This window comes from Hemicordylus capensis, chromosome 2 (genome assembly GCF_027244095.1).
Source record: "Hemicordylus capensis ecotype Gifberg chromosome 2, rHemCap1.1.pri, whole genome shotgun sequence".
In the NCBI taxonomy this organism is placed as follows: domain Eukaryota; kingdom Metazoa; phylum Chordata; class Lepidosauria; order Squamata; family Cordylidae; genus Hemicordylus; species Hemicordylus capensis.
The window spans coordinates 364,895,041-364,914,043 of NC_069658.1; the positions used below are offsets into that span (position 1 = coordinate 364,895,041).

The 19,003-nt window shown below is 47.6% G+C and overlaps 1 protein-coding gene across 3 annotated transcripts in view; it reads left to right on the forward strand.

Annotated features, from left to right (window-relative positions):
• Positions 1-5,328: 5,328 nt before the first annotated feature.
• AFAP1L1 (actin filament associated protein 1 like 1) overlaps positions 5,329-19,003 on the forward strand; it is a 111,834-nt gene continuing 98,159 nt past the window's right edge. Inside the window, exon 1 of one of the 3 annotated variants that reach the window (XM_053300471.1) lies at positions 5,329-5,622. In XM_053300471.1, the coding sequence (XP_053156446.1) occupies positions 5,565-5,622 (58 nt within the window). In that variant the 5' untranslated portion in view covers positions 5,329-5,564. Of the gene's footprint in view, positions 5,623-5,720; positions 5,835-8,019; positions 8,039-19,003 lie in introns of those variants that run through there. The other 2 variants (XM_053300473.1, XM_053300474.1) reach the window with 2 other exon arrangements.

The window sequence follows — 19,003 nt, forward strand, 5'->3', positions numbered from 1 at the left end:
TTGTGTATTATGACTTACCAACCTGGGCATGGACAGATGCGCCATTTTGACCCTGTACACTAGCAGCTCCTAGCCCTCCCACATGCCCTGTTCTTGGTTTCTGCTTGCATGGCTAGGATAGGGCTCAGCTCAGTGGCAGAGCATCTGCTTTGCATGCAAAAGGTCTCAGGTTCAATCCCTGGCACCTCCAGCTAGGGCTGAGAAAGACTCCTGCTTGAAACCTTAGAGAAGCTACTGCCGATCAGTGCAGCTGATATGAAGCTCGGTGGTCTCTGACCCAGTAGAGGTCAGTTTTGTATGTTCTACTTCTGTGACCCAGGACAAAGTGGGGCAGACAACATCCAAATCCCATTCAGCTTCAGCTAGATGCCTGGGTGGAGAGGATTAGGCTGAGTAGGGCTGCAGTCCCTATGCCAGTGTGCTTCACTGTAAGGCCCGGGCGGGGGGGGGGGCAGTGGCAGCCCACATACACCCTAAGTACAGTTCCTGACTAATTGTTTGTTTGGCCCGTGCAAAAACTTCAGCCAAAGCTGAGTACTCTACACAGTCCTCCTGGCACCAAGCAGAGGTGACCATTCTTACAATGCAGTGCTGTGCTTTGCCCGGATACGGTGGGGGTGCTTCTGTAGGGGAAACAGAGCCATCTTGAGCCTCTGCACTATCTTGGAAGACATGCACAGAGGGCTGAAAAGTGTAGTCTTTCCCACCACAGAGTTCTTAAAAGAGAGTTCTGTTTCTCTTAAAGGACCCTCCTGGCACCGAGGAAAATCAATACTGTTCAGAAGTCAGCTTGGTGGGAAATGGCTTTCACATTGTTGGTTCCCCCTCCCCAAAGTGGCCCCCACTTGAAACATAGTGAAGATCACTGCCCAATGCAGTTGGGCACATCTAAGTCCATTGGCTTCATTTGTCTTACCTTTGCCTATTATTTATTTATTTATTTATTTACACAGTCAGACAGGTGTTATTGACTGGTTTGTTTTATCCAGACATCGAGTCCTTCCCAAGGACCTTGGGTGGCTGAATCTTATTATCAATGTTGTTGATGTAATTATAGATATCTTCACAGAATATAGGCTGTTCCCAGTAAAGCTGCTTTTTATAATTGGCTGATGGTGATTTCTGTGGCCCCTATGGTGTTGAGGTGCTCTTCAAGGTCTTTTGGAACTGCACCCAGGGCGCCAATTACCACTGGGATTATTTTGGTCTTTTTCTGACACAGCCTTTCAATTTCAATTTGTAGATCTTTGTATTTTCTGATTTTTTCTATTTCTTTTTCTTCTATTCTGCTATCCCCTGGTATTGCTATGTCAATTATTTTGACTTGTTTTTCTTTCTTCTCGACTACAGTTATATCTGGTGTATTGTGTGGCAGATGTTTGTCTGTTTGTAGTCGGAAGACCCATAATATTTGTGCATCTTCATTTTCTACAACTTTTTCAATTTTATGGTCCCACCAATTTTTGGCTACAGGTAGCTTGTATTTTTTGCAGATGTTCCAGTGTATCATCCCTGCTACCTTGTCATGCCTTTGTTTGTTGTCAGTCTGTGCAATCTTTTTACAACAGCTGATTAGGTGGTCCACGGTTTCATCTGCTTCTTTACAAAGGCGGCACTTGCTGTTTGTGGTGGATTTTTCGACTTTGGCTCTTATTGCATTTGTTCTTAGTGCCTGTTCTTGCGCAGCCAGTATTAAACCCTCTGTTTCTTTCTTCAAGTAACCATTCTTAAGCCATTGCCAGGTCTTGGTGATGTCTGATTTTCCACTTATATTGTGCAATTATTGACCATGCAGGGGCTTATTTTTCCATTTTTCTGCTCGGTTCTTGACTTGTTCTTTCTTGTAGGCCTGCTTTCTTTCATTGGTGTTCAATAGTTTCACGTTCTTGACCATTTGAAGTGCATCTTCTTCACTGTCCTTGATATATTCTTCAAGGCCTCTTTTCTCCTCCTCTACTGTTTGATGGACTTGCAGCATTCCTCTTCCACCTGAGCTGCGAGGGAGGTATAGCCTATCTACATCACTGCGGGGGTGCAGAGCATGATTGATGGTCATGATTTTCCTGGTCTTACGATCCAGCGTCTCTAGCTCTGCCTGGGTCCAGTCTATTATTCCTGCAGTGTATCTGATAACAGGTATAGCCCAGGTGTTTATGGCTTGTATGGTGTTCCCACCATTGAGTTTGGACTTGAGGATTTATCTAACTCTCCTGATGTATTCACTTCCAATTTTTCTTTTAACTTCAGTGTGTGCAATGTTATCAGCCTGGAGAATGCCCAAGGATTTGTAATGTTCTTTCTCTTCCAGGTTCTTGATCTTGCTTCCATTGGGCAGTTCTATTCCTTCTATTTTTCTTATTTTCCCTCTGTTCATTATTAATGCAGCACACTTGTCTAGTCCAAACTCCATTGCTATATCGCTACTGAATATACGGACAGTGTTTAGCAGTGATTCGATTTCTGACTGGGACTTTCCATACAACTTCAGATCGTCCATGTACAGCAGATGCTTTATTTTACTGGATGTTTTAGATGTTTGGTATCCAAGGCCTGTTTTGTTTAGTATTTGTGAAAGTGGAGTCATGGCGATTACAAACAACAGAGGGGATAGTGAGTCCCCATGGAAAATACCTCTTCTAATGCTAACCTTTCCAAGTGTCTCACCATTGATTGTTAACTGTGTACTCCACATGCTCATTGCTTTTTTTATAAATATCTGAATGTTTTTGCTGACACCAGTTGTTTCTAAACATTTTAGTATCCATGTGTGAGGCAATGAATCGAAGGCTTTCTTGTAGTCAATCCATGCAACACTTAGATTGGTTTTTCTTCTCTTGCAGTTTTCTAAAATCATTTTGTCAATCAGCAGCTGGTCTTTTGTGCCTCTGGTGTTCGGGCAATTTCCTTTCTGTTCAACTGAAAGCTGTTTGTTAGTTAATAAGTGTTGCATCACTTCATCTGCTATTATTCTAGTTAATCATTTGAGCATGGTTGGCAGGCAGGTTATTGGTCTATAATTACTTGGAACTGCACCTTTTGCTCAGTGTTTCATGATGAGATGAGTTTTCCCAGTTGTTAGCCATTGTTCAATATCACCTCCTTGCAAAATGTGATTGAACTGTTTTGATAGTTGTTTATGAAGGCTTGTTACGTGTTTAAGCCAAAAGCCGTGCAGTTCATCGTCGCCTGGCGCAGTCCAATTTTTAATTTTCTTTGGTCTTTCACTTATTAATTCTGGTGTTATTATTAGATCTTGCATTTGTTGGTTACATTTTTTGACCTCTTTCATCCAGCCTGCTTTTTTATTATAATCTATTGGATTGTCCCATAATTTCCGCCAGAATTGCACTGTTTCTTCTTTATTTGGTGTTTCTAGGTTTCTCGCAGTTTCTCCTTCTATGCTTTGGTAGAAACGTCTCTGATTCGACTGGTATTGGAGATTCTGCCTGTGTTGTGTAATTCTAGCTTCATATTATTATTATTATTATTATTATTATTCAATTTCAATACCACCCTTCCAAAAATGGCTCGGGGCAGTTTACACAGAGAAATAATAAATAAATAAGAAGGCTCTCTGTCCCCAAACAGCTTACAATCTAAAAAGAAACACAAGATAGACACCAGCAACAGTCACTGGAGGTACTGTGCTGGGGGTGGATAGGGCCAGTTACTCTCCCTCTACTAAATAAAGAGAATCACTATATTAAAAGGTGCCTCTTTTAATCGGCCCTTCACCCCTGAAGAGGTGTTGTGGCCATGAAACCAACCTTAACGAGATAATGGTCCATCCATGAAAAGGGAGACACTTTAGGAGTCTCCACCAACGGAACACCACCGTGATCTGAGCTAGGCTTGACTTGAGCTAGGGTTGAGCCAACCCCCCCCCGGCTGGTTTGGGGCCAGTTTGGGGGTGCCATTCATGTTAAAATGTGGGGGGAGGGAGATGGGGGGTGGTCCCCCTCTCCACACCAGCCTCCCCCCTCCATCTCCTACAGTTCAGCCCATTGTGGGGCTGTTTTGGCCTTCTGTGAGTGTGTATTGGGCATTTTTTCGGCCGCTGTGCTGCCGTGCAGGCCATTTGCTTGGCTGGGTTGACCAGCCATGCAAATGACCCACGAGCATATGCGGTAGCCTCAAAAATGGCCCACGGTGCGCTTACAGAGACCCAAATTGGTCCCACAACAGGCCAAACCCTCCACCGGGGGGGGAGGCCGGCATGGGGAAGGGGAACCACCAGAGACCCCCCTGCAACCGCAGCAGCAGCCTCCTAGGCCGACGAAGCCCTTGACAATGGTAAGTCCACCTTTATTTTTTAATTTTTAAAATGTGGATGGCACCCTTGAATCAGGCCTGAACCAGTTCAAATTTGAACTGAATCAACCCCTCGTTTGGGGGTGCCCAAACCGAACATGCCAGGTCCAGTTTGAGTCTGGTTCAGACTTGAACCAAACTGGGCAAACTGCTTTTGTGCACATCCCTAATCTGAGAAAAATAGAGAGTGGGTGAGAGCTATGCCCTGCCACCAGTGGCATCATCATGGAGATTTCTGACCACCACTGGCACAGAGCACAGTTCCTGCCAGTCACCATGGTTGTCCTCCAACTCAGCCAGCCTGGTGTACTCTGCTTGGCAAACCAGTATGCACTGCAGGGCCGGCTAAGTCAGAGTGTGGCTGCTGAGGTGGGCAGCCACGTTCTGGCTGGCAGTGGTGGGAGGGGGAGATCCCAGGCAGGAATTGGGGCCTCGCATCTCCCTGGGGCCCACACTCCCTCCCCTTGCTCTAAGTCCTACACCCCTTAAGGAAGGACCTGGATGAATGGTTGTGAGGGGCACCAAACAAGCAAGAAAACTAAGTGAAATTATAAAGGAAGGATCATGCCAATATCTGATCTCAGACAGGGATGGCTCCACGGGGGGGGGGCACGGGAGGCAAGCACTCCCAGACACGTAATCCCCCCCACTCCACTTGCCCCATTTATGAACTCAACAGAATTTATTTGGGGTGAAAAAATATGTTCAGGATGAGAGTGTTAATGCGAAATATATTTCTGTTTCAAAAATCTCATGTGTGGGACACAGCTGGCTGCCCCACTCAGAAATGCACTTTGCCCTTTCTGACTGTGCCCCTCTCAAAAGATCAAAAGGTTTTCTGACTCCTGGGCCCCCGCCGGAGCCGGACACGAAAGACAGGGACTGTGGGGTTATAGAGGGAAAGGGCTGGGGGAGAGAGTGAGAGGGTCAGGCAGGAAGAGCGATCCGCGCCGAACTGCTGTCATTGTGTACAGATGGCCGCACCTGATCCGGAAGGGCGGGGCAAGCGACTCCCATCGTGCTTGTCCCGACGGAGGTTCTCTCAGCCGGGAGAGACAGAGGAATGGAGGGTCCGGTGAGAAGGGCGCTAAGACCCTGGATCCTCCGCTGAGGAAGCGGCAGGGAGGGACTGCGCGAGCTGTGGTGGAAGCTGGCTTAAAAGGTTGACGTTTGCGCTCGCGAGCAGCATCCCCCTGGCTAGTCGGTGCCTGAGTCAAGCGCGCTGGAGTGATCATCACAGAGCAGACCGCGCTATGAACGCAGCCACCTCGACCGGTCCAGTCATGCCCGGGGCCATGGACCGACTCAGCGGTAAGCAAAGCCCCAGGGCGGCGTCCTTAGACGGCTTCTTATTGATCCGCTGGCTCATGTGCTTTGTTGACCTGGGCGGCTTTGCAGCGATTTCATATCTGTGCCTGAGAGCAAGACTCAAGACTGTCCAACCCGGTGAAGAAGTCAGTGCTGTGTGCGCTTGCACGCTCCCAGACGAGGGAAGCCACAGCTGCGCTTTCGCCCGCCTTCTGGTAACAGGACAACACTGGAGGCGCGCAACTATCATTAAGGTGGGGGGGAATGTCCCTGGGCCCCTGAGGAAGATGGGCCCGCCAGCTGAGCAACAGTTTGCTCTTTGCTCTCTCCCTCCTGGCTCTCTGAAGAAGGCGGCGAGGAGGCAGGGTGGGACCCATCTTCACGTTTTGTCCCCGGGGCCCACGTCAACCTTGTTATGCACCCCTTTGGGTAGGAGGCACTTTGATTCGAGAGCGGTGTTTTCTAGTAGTAGCGCCTGCTGTCGCTGTCCTCATGCGAGCAGTCTCCCACAAAACCTGTTTGCACCAGTTCAGCCTACGGGGACCCATTAGAAAGCCTTGCTCATAGACTGCTCAAATGCCATTCATTAGCCACGATGGCTAGTACAGCCGGGAGCGCGTCGCTCCCGGCTCTCTCTGGGCTGCTTTTCCATCAGCCCATTTAAACAGAATAGGAAGTGTGCCACGCCCACTTGGACTCGCATTCACGGCACGTTCCCCGTGTACCTTCCATTGTGTGGGGAGAGGGGAGGAAAATCGATAGCTTGAGGGAAAGTAATCGCAGATTTGTTCCGGTTAAAGTGTTTTTTGTTTTAAAGGCTGAAACGTAGGTGGCAAAATGGGATTTGGGGTTATTGTACAAGAAATCGCTGTCACCTAATAATAGATCTGTGTGGGATGAGCGCACGCAGAACGGCTGGGGAAAAAACCTGCATTGTTTTAATGGGGCTTTGTGTAACCTGGGTGCTCGAGGGTGGGCACGCGCGGTCGCCAAATTGTATTAGAAACTCCTTGGCTCGCTCCCAGCTTTTTATTTCTTCGCCGTTGCTATACCAATACAGATGACTTAAGACCTAACGCACAAGCGAACTCGGCCGAGTGCTGTGTGTTTACGATCCGGAGCACACGCCATCCTGAGCTGCTTATTGTCCGGCTCACTCTCTTTGTGTCTACCCGAAAGTAAATTCTACTGAGGCCAATGTAATGGTCCTTGCAAATGAATGTACGTTGGCCTTTCAGCATTAGCGCTCTCTTAAAAGAGGATTTAGTGGAGTGGCTTCCACTTGAGATGTATAGGGTAAGCTGCTGGCCCCTCTAATTTAAAGTGGCAATCTCAGGCAGTATTTGGTCGTCCCCAAAGATACTATGATCTCTGCTTTTTCTTTTTCTTTTTTTGAGGAGGGACAGCTGTTCCTCTAGTAGAAGCTACTACTAGTTGATGATGGAGTGGGGGTGATCTTTTGAGAGACTGTTCATTGTGCATGGTAGCCCTGTTGAATGCTTGAAAAGCTTTTCCTTGTTGTCCACCAATCTCTATGGTGAGTTGATCATTCACAGGAAGGAAGGCCAACTCATGGCTTTCGACTTGTTTTTGAATGGGTGTTTGAACCAGAGCTCTCAGAGTCCCTCCCTGGTTCATTCTGACCTGTTGCTCTTGGTCTGTGATTTTTTTTTTAATTCAATACTACCTCTGGGGTAACTTACAGGAATGGCGTTCCAGTCACTAATGCTATGCACAGAGACAGTTGTGTGGAAAGCTGGCACAGGCAGAACTCTCTGACCACTGACTCCTAGAGCACTGCTTTTGGAGCAGCTATTTGGAATGCTCATAATGGAGTGCTAGGAGCTGGTGTTTGCAGAGTCCTGTGTGTGCTGACAGCATTTACACAACTACTTCTCCGTGTACATGGCACTGTAGCTGGAACCCAGTGCATGCGGTGGCTAGCATACCAGATGTGCTTGTGAGAACCTGCCCTCCCATTGGCCTTCACTGATTCCTGTGCTGTTCTCAGCATGTTTGCAGGACTCGCCCACAAGATAAGCAAGGAGCAAAGCAGGAAAAGAGGCACAATGAGAGACAAATGTGCCTGTTCAAGTGGCATTGTCTTAATGGGGCTTTGTCAGGCTTACAAAACTTACGTGAGCGTGGGAGTCCCTTAAATTCCTTGGCAAGTGCTAAGAGTTGATAGCCATAGTTTCACTTCTAACACGCTGCGTATGGTTCTTAGGAGATTGTTGCAGAAGGACAACAATCCTCCATGGAAGAACATTTGCTCTGCACGTAGAAGGGCCCAGATTCAGTCCCTGGCGTCTCCAGGTAGGGCTGGGGAAGACCCATCCGAAACCCTGGAGAGCTGCTGACAGTCAGTGCAGACAGCACTGAGCTACATGGACCAACACAGCTGCAGATCTGTACAGAGGTGCAGTTATTATTATTATTATTATTAATATATATGTATACCTCACCGCTACAGTGCACTGCTGCTCAGAGTGGCATACAACATTATCAGTAAAAAGCTAAACACTAAGGAACCTAACAGATAAGGTGCCAACCTGGTATGTATTACAGAGACCTGGCTGGGGGAGGCTTGGGGCCCAGTGTGGTCCCAGCTTCTTCCTCCAGGCTACTCTGTTGAGGAGCAGGTGAGGGACTGTGGGCAGGGAGGTGGAGTGGCTGTGGTCTATAAGAATAACCTTTCCCTCACCAGGATCCCTGTTAGAGTGTCAGACCATATCGAATGTGTGTACTTAAGTCTGGGGACCAGGGATAGATTGGGACTTCTGTTGGTGTACCGATCGCCCCGCTGCTCAACAGAGTCCCTACCTGAGCTGACGGACTTGGTCTCGGACTTGGAGTCCCCCAGGCTTGTGGTGCTGGGGGACTTCAATGTTCACTTTGGGACCAATTTGTCTGGGGCGGCTCAGGAGTTCATAGTGGCCATGACAACTATGGGCCTATCCCAAGTGATCTCGGGGCTGACACACATTGCTGGTCACACACTTGATTTGGTCTTTCACTCTGATCAGGGTGGTGTTCTGTGGGTGGGGAATCCTGTGATTTCCCCATTGTCATGGATGGACCACCATCTGGTTAAGGTTGGACTCACAATCACTTCCCACCTTCACAGGGATGAGGGACCTATTAGGATGATCCGCTCGAGAAGGTTGTTGGATCCAAACTGGATTTCAAGAAGCCTTGGAGGGATTTAGTGTTGGCTCTGCTGGTGATCCTGTTGATGCCCTGGTGGAGAATTGGAACAGCAAACTCAATGGGGCAATAGACATGATTGCTCCTAAGCGTCCTCTCCGACCTGCTTCAAAATTGGCCCCTTGGTATACGGAAGAATTACGGGGGCTGAAGCGGCAAGGTAGACTACTGGAGCGCAAGTGGAGAAAGACTCGGCTTGAATCCAACAGATTGCAACATAGAGCTCATTTGAAGACCTATGCTCAGGCGATACGTGCGGCAAAGAAGCAATTCTTTTCTGCCCATATTGCACCCGCAAGTTCACATCCAGCGGAGTTGTTCAGGGTTGTGAGAGGGCTAGTGAGTGCCCCTCTTCCCTTGAATCAGAATCTGGAACCTTCAATTACCTGCTGTGATGTGTTTAATGAATTCTTTGTGGAAAAAATCTCTCATATGTGGGCCGACTTAGACTCCGTCTCCACAATTACCTCAGTCTCTGATGTAGAGATGTCCAGTGACTCCTCTTGTGTGATTAGGTTGGATTGGTTCCAGTTTGTGACTCCTGAGGATGTGGACAAGCTGATTGGAATGGTGCGGCCTACCACCTGTTCTCTTGACCCTTGTCCGACATGGCTTATATTATCTGGCAGCGGGGTTGTTGTAGAGGGCCTGGTAGAGATTATAAACGCATCTCTGAGGGAAGGTAGGATGCCTCCTTGTCTTAAGGAGGCAATTATTAGACCGCTTCTGAAGAAGCCTACCCAGGATCCCTTGGACTTGAACGACTACAACCTTCCATGGCTGGGCAAGGTAATTGAGAGGGTGGTGGCCTCCCAGCTCCAGACAGTCTTGGATGAAACAGATTATCTTGACCCATTGGCTTTTGGGCTGGCTATGGGGTGGAGACTGCCTTGGTCTGCCTGATGGATGATCTCCAATTGGCAATTGACAGAGGAAGTGTGACTCTGTTGGTCCTTTTGGACCTCTCGGCGGCTTTCGATACTATCGACCATAGTATCCTTCTGGAGTGTCTGAGGGGGTTGGGAGTTGAAGGCACTGCTTTGAAGTGGTTCCGCTCCTACCACTCGGGCAGGTTCAAGATGGTGTACCTTGGAGACTGCTGTTCTTCCAAATCTGAACTTTTGTATGGTGTTCCCCAGGGCTCCATATTGTCTCCAATGTTGTTTAATATCTACATGAAACGGCTAGGAGAGATCATCAGGAGATTTGGTGCAGGGTGCTACCAGTATGCTGATGACACCCAAATCCATTTCTCCATGTCAGCACCATCGGGAGAGGGCATAACATCCCTAAATGCCTGCCTGGAGTCGGTGATGGGCTGGATGAGGGATAACAAACTGAGACTGAATCCAGCTAAGACGGAGGTACTCATTGTCCGGGGTCAGAACTCGAGAGATGATTTTGATCTGCCTGTTCTGGATGGGGTCACACTTCCCCAGAAGGAACAGGTACACAGTCTAGGGGTCCTTCTGGATCCGAGCCTCTCCCTGGTATCCCAGGTTGAGGCGGTGGCCAGAAGTGCCTTTATCAGCTTTGGCTGATACGTCAGCTGCTTCCATTTCTTGAGGTGAACGACCTCAAGACAGTGGTACATCTGCTGGTAACCTCCAGACTGGATTACTGTAATGTGCTCTATGTGGGGCTGCCCTTGTACGTAGTCCAGAAACTACAGCTGGTGCAGAATGCAGCAGCCAGGCTGGTCTCCGAGTCATCTCGGAGAGACCATATAACTCCTGTATTGAAGGAGGTACACTGGCTGCCGATATGTTTCCGGGCAAAATACAAGGTGCTGGTTATAACCTATAAAGCCCTAAACAGTTTGGGCCCTGGGTATTTAAGAGAACGCCTTCTTCATCATGAACCACGCCGCCCACTGAGATCTGCTGGAGAGGTCCGTCTGCAGCTGCCACCGACTCATCTGGTGGCCACTCAGGGATGGGCCTTCTCTGCTGCTGCCCCGAGGCTTTAGAATACACTCCCTAGTGAAATAAGAGCCTCCCCATCTCTGACAGCTTTTTAAAAGTCTTTAAAAACACATCTCTTCACCCAGGCTTTTAATTAATGTTGTTTTAATTGGTTTTAATGCTGTTTTAAAACATTATTTAAAAATTTTAAATTGTTGTAATGTGTGTCTCCCCCCCCCATTTTTGTCTTAACGAATGTTTTGTTTTGTTTTTGTTTTGTTGTAAACCACCCAGAGACATAAGTTTTGGGCAGTATAGAAATGTTTTAATAAATAAATAAAATAAAATAAAAGCAGAGGATAAGATATGTCTTCAGTTGTTTCTTCAAAACACTAAGAGGGAGAGCATGGCAAAACTCTTCCGGGAGAGCATTCTACAGTCGAGGGGCCACAACCGAAAAGGCTCATAATATAATTCACATGTTATGTTGAACATAGGCACAGCAGTTCACGTACAATCTGCACCATGCATTTGAGGGGCCTGCACCCAGGTTAAATGAATTTTAAATTAATCTGCTCCCAGATTTACAGTTGTTCTGCTCCTGTGTCTCTGGTAGATTTCAGATGGTGGTGCTTGGTGACAGTTGCTCTTCAAAATGGGAGCTGCTATATGGTGTCCCTCAGGGCTCCATTCTGTCACCAATGCTTTTTCACATCTACACAAAACAGCTGCCTGAGATCATCAGGGCATTTAGTGCTGGGTGTTATCAATATGCGGACAACACCCAAATCTATTTCTCCTTGTCATCAATATCAGGAAATTGTATTAGCCCCTTAAATGCTTGCCTACAGTCATGGGCTGGATAAGGGATAATAAACTGAAGCTGAATCCAAGCAAGTCGGAGGTGTTTATTGTTGGGGGCTGTAATCTGCAAGACGGGATAGAATGTCCTGTTCTGGATGGGGTTACACTCCCCCCGAGAGAACAGCTTCGTAGTTTGGGAGTGCTCTTGGACCCAGGTCTCCCCCTGGTGTCTTGGATTGAGGCTGTGGCTAGGAGTGCTTTTTACCAGCTGCTATTGATTTTAGGAGAATGACCTGAAAACAGTGGTCCACCAGCTGGTAACCTCCAGGTTGGACTACTGCAATGTGGTCTGTGTAGGGCTGCCTTTGTATGTAGTCCAGTTAGTTCAAAATGTGGCAGCCAGAATGGTCTCTGGGGCACCCTGGAATGACCACATTATGCCAGTTCTTAAACAGTTTCGCTGGCTGCCAATATGCTTCCAGGCATAAGTGCTGATTATTATTTTTAAGCCCTTAATGGCTTAGGCCCTGGTTACCTGAGAGAGTGCCTTTCTCTACAAGATCCCCTCTGCTCATTGAAATCACCAGGAGGGGTCCATCTTCAGGTACCACCAGTTCATCTGGTGGTGACCTGAGATTGGGCCTTCTCTGTTGTCATCCCTAAGTTATGCAACACACTCCCTGTGGATATGAGAGGATTATCTTTCTTGGATGCCTTCAGAAGAGTCTTTAAAACCCATCTTTGTAGCCTAGTTTTTAATGAGATGTTTTAATTTTAGCCTTAATCTGCTTTTTAAATGGTTTTTTAATTTTAATTGTTATGTATTTTTTATTTTAGTGTAAACTGCCCTGAGCCACTTTAGGAAGGGCGGTATATAAATAGAATAAACAAATAAAATGAATGCATGCAGGTACAGTCATTCACACAACCATGGGCCAGTCGAGAGTGCACCTGCCATGATGTAACTGAAGGACATCCTGATGTGCTGTCAAGATGTCCTTCAGTCATCTGTGGGAGCTGTTCACCTGAACAGTCCCTAAATGCATGTTCCCAAACCCTGTTTAAACAGTGTTGGGGCCACATGTTGTTTGTGTGCTGGGACTCTGTTCACTTGAACTGGTACATAGATAAGTGTATAGACAACTGTAGACTTGTACAATATAATGTCTGAAGAGGGCTCTAGTGGAATAAAATGAACTTGTTTTTGTTGCTCCTTTTAAAAAAAATTAAGAGTTCAAATATTTGGTGATGATGACCACTTGTGGCACATTTCCAAATGTGCTCACATTTCCCCTAATGTCATCTTTATTAGTGTCTCCCTTTGCAGAAGTGTGTATGTGACTTAATCTGTAGCAGTGGCTCACTTCTCTTCTCACCCATGGTGAAGTGGAGCACTGATATATAGTGGAATCTTAACTGTGCATGTCTGGAAATGCTATGTATATCTTTTCTATATACAGTGTACACATTCCAGTAACAGTCTAGGCAGCCAGGGCAGTCTCAATATGTTTTTTGCAATGATTTGTTGCTATAAATAACCCTTTAAGGCACTTGACCATTGCTAGATTCTGCTGAGAGTTGCAAACTTCTGTGGGCTGGAGAGGTTTCTGTAAAGAGGAAAGAGAATGCCAATACAGGCTCTGACTAATGTCCGCAGGGCAGTGGCACAAAATGCATGGAGAAATAGGAAGGAAGATGAGCTCTTATTTTCCTGTTTGGCTTTACAGGGTGGAGTTGGGGGTGTGAGCTTGGGGCCTATGAAATTAAAACAGTTCTGAAATCTCATCACCACATGACAGATTCTGTGAAGGTCAACCGTTCTCCTCCCCCGCCCCCAATGTAAAAGGATGGGCGATACTTCCTTAGTGGAAACTAAGGGATCTCCTTCCCCAGTTGCACGGGAATGAGCATTCAGGCACAGCTTCCTAGTCTAACTCGGGGCCTGTTTTACTCGGCCAGCTCTGAAGACTGGTATGAATGAGTGGTTCTGAATGCTTGGTGGTTCTGCTAACCCTAAAGGGTTAGGGTTGACCTACTGAGCCAGAAAACATTCAAAAAATCATTAAAAAATCACTCAGTTGCCCAACTGTTTTGTGAGTTGGGTGGACTGCATCATTGCAGTGCATCATCGGCACAAGTTGCTCTCTCACACACTGACACACAATTATGGCTCCATTGCACCAGCTGCCACAGCAGCACTTAAGTATAGCCATAATAAGCTATACTGAAACAACGTCCTCTTCTGCCACATTTTTACAGATTACACCTTTCAATGTAGAATCAGATTGCAGACCAGAGCAGTGAATAAAGAAAAAGCTAGTTCAAAGACATACATGTCATGGAGCTCATCTTGCAGCAATCACCAAGAAAATATTACACACAGTACAGAGAGCTGAGCTGCCACTGTCCATTTCTTCTCACCACAACACCATCTCACAGATGAAACTATAAGAAGTTTGTAGGACAAACTACAAGGAAGGAAGGAAGGCAACCAAGTTCTGCCTTTGTCTACCTGAGATCCAGCAAAACCGTAGTCATCAATCATAATGGCAATAGCACAGCATGCATATTAAAAATGGTGTTGAGAAAGGAGAAAAAACGCCTACTTCCTTGATAAGAATTTTTCTTCTCTGGATAGTGACTGGATAGTCAGTTGGTCTCAGACTGGCTGCTGGGCCCTGCCTGGCTGACACATGTCAGGGCACCAGTCCACCTACTCATCATGGGCCATAGTTGCAGGGTACGTGTGTGGTATCTGTGCTGCTTGGAAAAAAAGTAACACACAAAATTTAACACTAACACAGTGAACCCAGAAAATCAAACCTCCTGCCTGCTCCACCATGGTCTCTGATTGGTGCTAGGCCTCAGGTCACTCATCCATCATCATCATCATGGGCTTGGCGGTGGGGTATGTGTGTCTATGTGTGACAGCAACACTAATGGGAAGACTGTGACACATCTGGTTTGAGGGTTAGACAGGGTGGGGTGAGCTGACAGTGGTGTTGCAGTGGGTGGGGGTAACTGTGAGTCACATGCCCTCCACATCCAGCTCAGAATAGCCCAAACAGGGGAGGTTGGCTTTGAGGAAAACCAGCTGCTCCACCAAGTCAGCATCCAGGTGTGAGCAAAGGGGTATCACCACATCTCCAGCCATGGAGAATACCCTCTTGCTCTGGACGCTGGTTGGTGGGCATGACAGGAGCCATCTGGCAACTGTCACCAAGTCCAGTCAGACTTGGTGATGTGTTGCCCCGAACTGGATTGCCTATGTCTCTAGGTCTGCCACCAGCTCCTGCAAGTACTGCATAACACTCTGCTTGGCACTCTTGCATGGCACAGTGGGCTCCTTCTGTATCCCTGGCAATGCGCCTAGGCACCCCCATTTGAACTACAGGGTGGAATGCATGGGAGGATGTGCTGGCAGCATTGGTGCTGCCAGGGGCAGCATGCTGCTGGACTGGGAAGTGGTGATGATGCTGCTGCTGGGTGAGAACTGTGCACTCAAAGTAGGAGCTCCAGCACCTTCCTCCTAGTTCAGACCCAGCCTCTTCTGCCTGCCTAACCTCTTGAACCAAGATGGCCCTCCACCTTAGCAGCTCACCAGCAGTGATGGCATTGCCCTTCATAGTTGGGCCATATAGGTAGGCCAAAACATGCTCTGCCGATTGACCCAACTTGCTGCTGAGCCACCATTCCAGCCCTCAGCCCATCTGCCAGGGCACATGCTTCCCCACTGGTCAGTGAAGTCTGGAGCTCACCCATCATCTTCTCCAGGAGAAGAGTGGAAGGCAAAGCCTCGCTTAGTGCTGCTGCCTTGGCACACAAGCTGTTTGTGTCAACAAAGAATGGCTTGAATGCCAAGACAACTTCGGAAAGGAGCACCCAGTCCCGTTGGATAGATCACATACTTCCAAGCCCCGAACTGGATGGCTGCCTCTTGCTCCTGCAGGTGCTGGAGAAAGAGAAAGTGGAGTTCCACCTGGTCTCAACATTCCTAGGGATGAGGTTCCAGGTAGGCCAAGCTTATGCAACCTGGTCCTGAGCATCCTCCTATCTGCCTTGCTCTGGTGGAAGTAGGCTGCTGTCTTGCAGCACTTCTCCACAAGAGCAGCCATGGCAGTGGCAGGCCATCCAGTGGGGAGGCCTCTACATTCCCTGGCTCTAGCCTTCAATACCAAGCACATCCATCATGACCAGGTGCCGAGTGTATGCTATACAACAGATCGACACAAACTGCAGCTGGTGGGCCACCCTCAAAAAGTTGGCACCATTGTTGGTGACCAGGAAGCTTTGGCTAAGGTTTGGCTGTCCAGACAGCCATCCCCTCTACCTGGCATCCGATGACCACTGACAACTCATCTGCTGTGTGGTCTGTGTCCAGCGGCTCCACATGCAGCACAGCCCACCTGGGCTGGGAGCAGGGCAGATGGGGACTGGCAGTTGGGCCATCCCCCCAAAAAAGAACAGAAAGAAGAACATCAACCAGTTAAGTTACTGGAGTGCTATAACTTAAGAAAACAAAAAGCAATTTATTATTATTATTATTATTATTATTATTAATTCAATTTCTATACCGCCCTTCCAAAAATGGCTCAGGGTGGTTTACACAGAGAAATAATAATAAATAATATGGATCTCTGTCCCCAAAAGGCTCACAATCTAAAATAAACTTAAGATAGACACCAGCAACAGTCACTGGAGGTACTGTGCTGGGGGTGGAGAGGGCCTGTTACTCTCCCCCTGCTAAATAAAGAGACTCACCACATTAAAAGGTGCCTCTTTGCCAAGTTAGCAGGGGTTCTGGGTTCAATTGGCACTGCAAAAGAGAAAATACAAATAAAGAGACAAAGATAAGCCTTGGTCCAGCAGAATAGGGATGTGCACGAACTGGTTCGGAGGCCATGTTGGAGGCCTCCTTACCGGTTCGGCACTGAGGGGGGTCTACCTTTAAGGGTGGGGGGTAGTACTTACCCCTCCCGCCGCTCTTCCCCCTCCGGCGCTACATTTAGGATTGTAGTTTTGGGGGCGGCAGCATTCCTCCCTGCTGCCCCTGCCCCCGTCATTGCCCGGAAGTTGCGAAAATACGAGCACGCATGCGCCCGTCGCGGCGTGTGATGCTGTGTGTGATGTGCGCGGCGATGGGCGCGTGCATGCTCTATTTTCGCAACTTCCGGGCAATGACGGGGGCAGGGGTGGCAGGGAGGAATGCTGCCGCCCCCAAAACTACAATCCTAAATTAGCGCCGGAGGGGGAAGAGCGGCGGGAGGGGTAAGTACTACCCCCGCCCTTAAAGGTAGACCCCCCTCAGTGCCGAACCGCGCCACAGTGGTTCCGTGCACACCACTACAGCAGAAAAGGGCCCAGCAAGGCTCCAGCAGCAGGACAGAAGGGGTCCAGCAGGGCAGGGGTCCAGCAAAGTAGCAGGCAGGTCCAGCAAGGCAGAAGGGGAGCAAGGCAAGGCAGCAATGCAGGGCAAGCCAGCCAGCTCTTCCTCCAGAGGTAGAGTGAAGCCAGGTAGGCACTGCCTGGCTTTAAATATAGTTTGAAACTCCCTCCTTTTTGCTCCCCTTCCCTTGTCCCTCCCCACCAGCCAATGGGGGTAAAGTTGCTCTGAGAACACTTGGTTTTGAATGACAACAAGCCAACCAGAGCCAAGGAGATTGCAAGCCAATCAGTAGGCAGTGGGAGAAAACCAATCAGCAAGGGAGAAAACTAGTAAACACACCAGACAAAATGGCAGTCACCATGCCATTTGAACCATCGAACTGGTTTGAACTGGCTTGAATCGAACTGGACTCAATTTGGTTTGCATGCAGACCAGCCACCTCTTTTTGATGTTGGTTCGGTTCATGGTTGAACTGGCTCGTTTCGAATCGAGCCGGTTCTGCACACCCCTAACCCAGCCTTGGAGCGCTTCATTTGCAAATGTAACTGAATTTGTCCTCCATATTTTGTGTGTGAAGCACCCAGAGCCTTTAGAATCAGACAGTATATAAATTAAATAAATGATATTGGACAGTTGTAATCCAACAACATCTGGTCAAGACTGGGATCTCCTGTCTTAGAGGAGTGTGAGGACAGTTAAGCGAAGACAGGTCAGCAGGCTATGGCACAGGTGCCCAAAGTGGCACATGCCATGATTATGAGTGGCACTCACATGGACTCTTGTGGGGCAGCTGCCCCACTGAACTTAGCAGGAGCCAGTTCTTCTGAGCTAGGTAATCTTTTGCCCATGTCTAGAAAGGGACACTGGAGTTTCTCCATGTTTATATCCAGGGATGGGCATTATTAGTGGGAGTTTCTCAGAAAATCTTTTTGTCTAGAAACAACTAAACTGGCACCTTCTGCACTTTAATTTATTTCAAACTAAGTGTATTAAGCATTTTAGAAAAGTTATTTACTTTACCTACAATAATAGTTTAATTCTCATTCTCTCTCTCTCTCTCTCTCTCTATATATACAGAGCGAGAGAGAGAGACAGAGAGAATTACAAGCAAATGTTCAAAACTGGTTCAGAGTCAAATAGGAGGCTTTGGGGCGAGGAGAGAAGGGTGGTTATCTGTCTGCATCTGAAGAGTTTTCCTCCATAAAAGGTGGTAACTCTTACTACCTGCGTGCTCACTTGTGCTTAGTTATAGTCTATGGAAGTGAGTCAGTGTCACCTTGACTAAATGAGCTAAGCCTTGAAACATAGGCAAGATTTACTTTTGAAAGTCATGCATGGAATAGAATAGAATTGCTATTACTCAAGCATTTTGACCCTAATGTCCACTCTTTTGACAGAACACCTTGATAACATATTTATAATGCTGTTATCTTTTTTATATGCTTCAATTTGTCCTGTTTTTCTTAAACAAACTTTTCTTTTATCTTGCTGATGCGTAATTCAAGGCTCTGCCACACACAAAGAAAAACTTTACCAAGTTAAAGAAAAACTTTACTATCTATTTGGCAAGCTAATCATATGTTGCATCTGATGTTTACAAAGAAGTAGGGCCTCACAAACTTTTGCTGGCCTTGGTAGCTAGCCAGCCATCATCTGTGGTCATCACTGACCTTGCCTCTCCCTCCGGTCCCCTGGTATGCATAGAGGATGTGGTGAGGGGTGGGGGAGGAGATGGTTGCATCTCCAAATCTTGTGCTTTTGGAGTAACTTTGGAATGCCTCCAAATTGCAGAGCAAAGGCAGTGTAGGTTGTGTGACCCTACCTCTTCCTTATGTTCTGGGCTTCAGGTGGGAGGCTGAGTCAAGCTCTGATTGCTCTGAAGCTTATGGAGTGCACCATGAAATCAGAGATGAGGGAAGGGATGAGAAAGCGGGGAAAACAATATGGTATCAATGACAAGCACATCACAGAGAAGGACTGAACAGTGAAAGTGATTTCTTACCATTCTGCTTATACTAGGCAAATATCCTTGTCCACCCAGAAAGAGGTATAGATTGTGGTAGAGACAGCTTTAGGAACATAG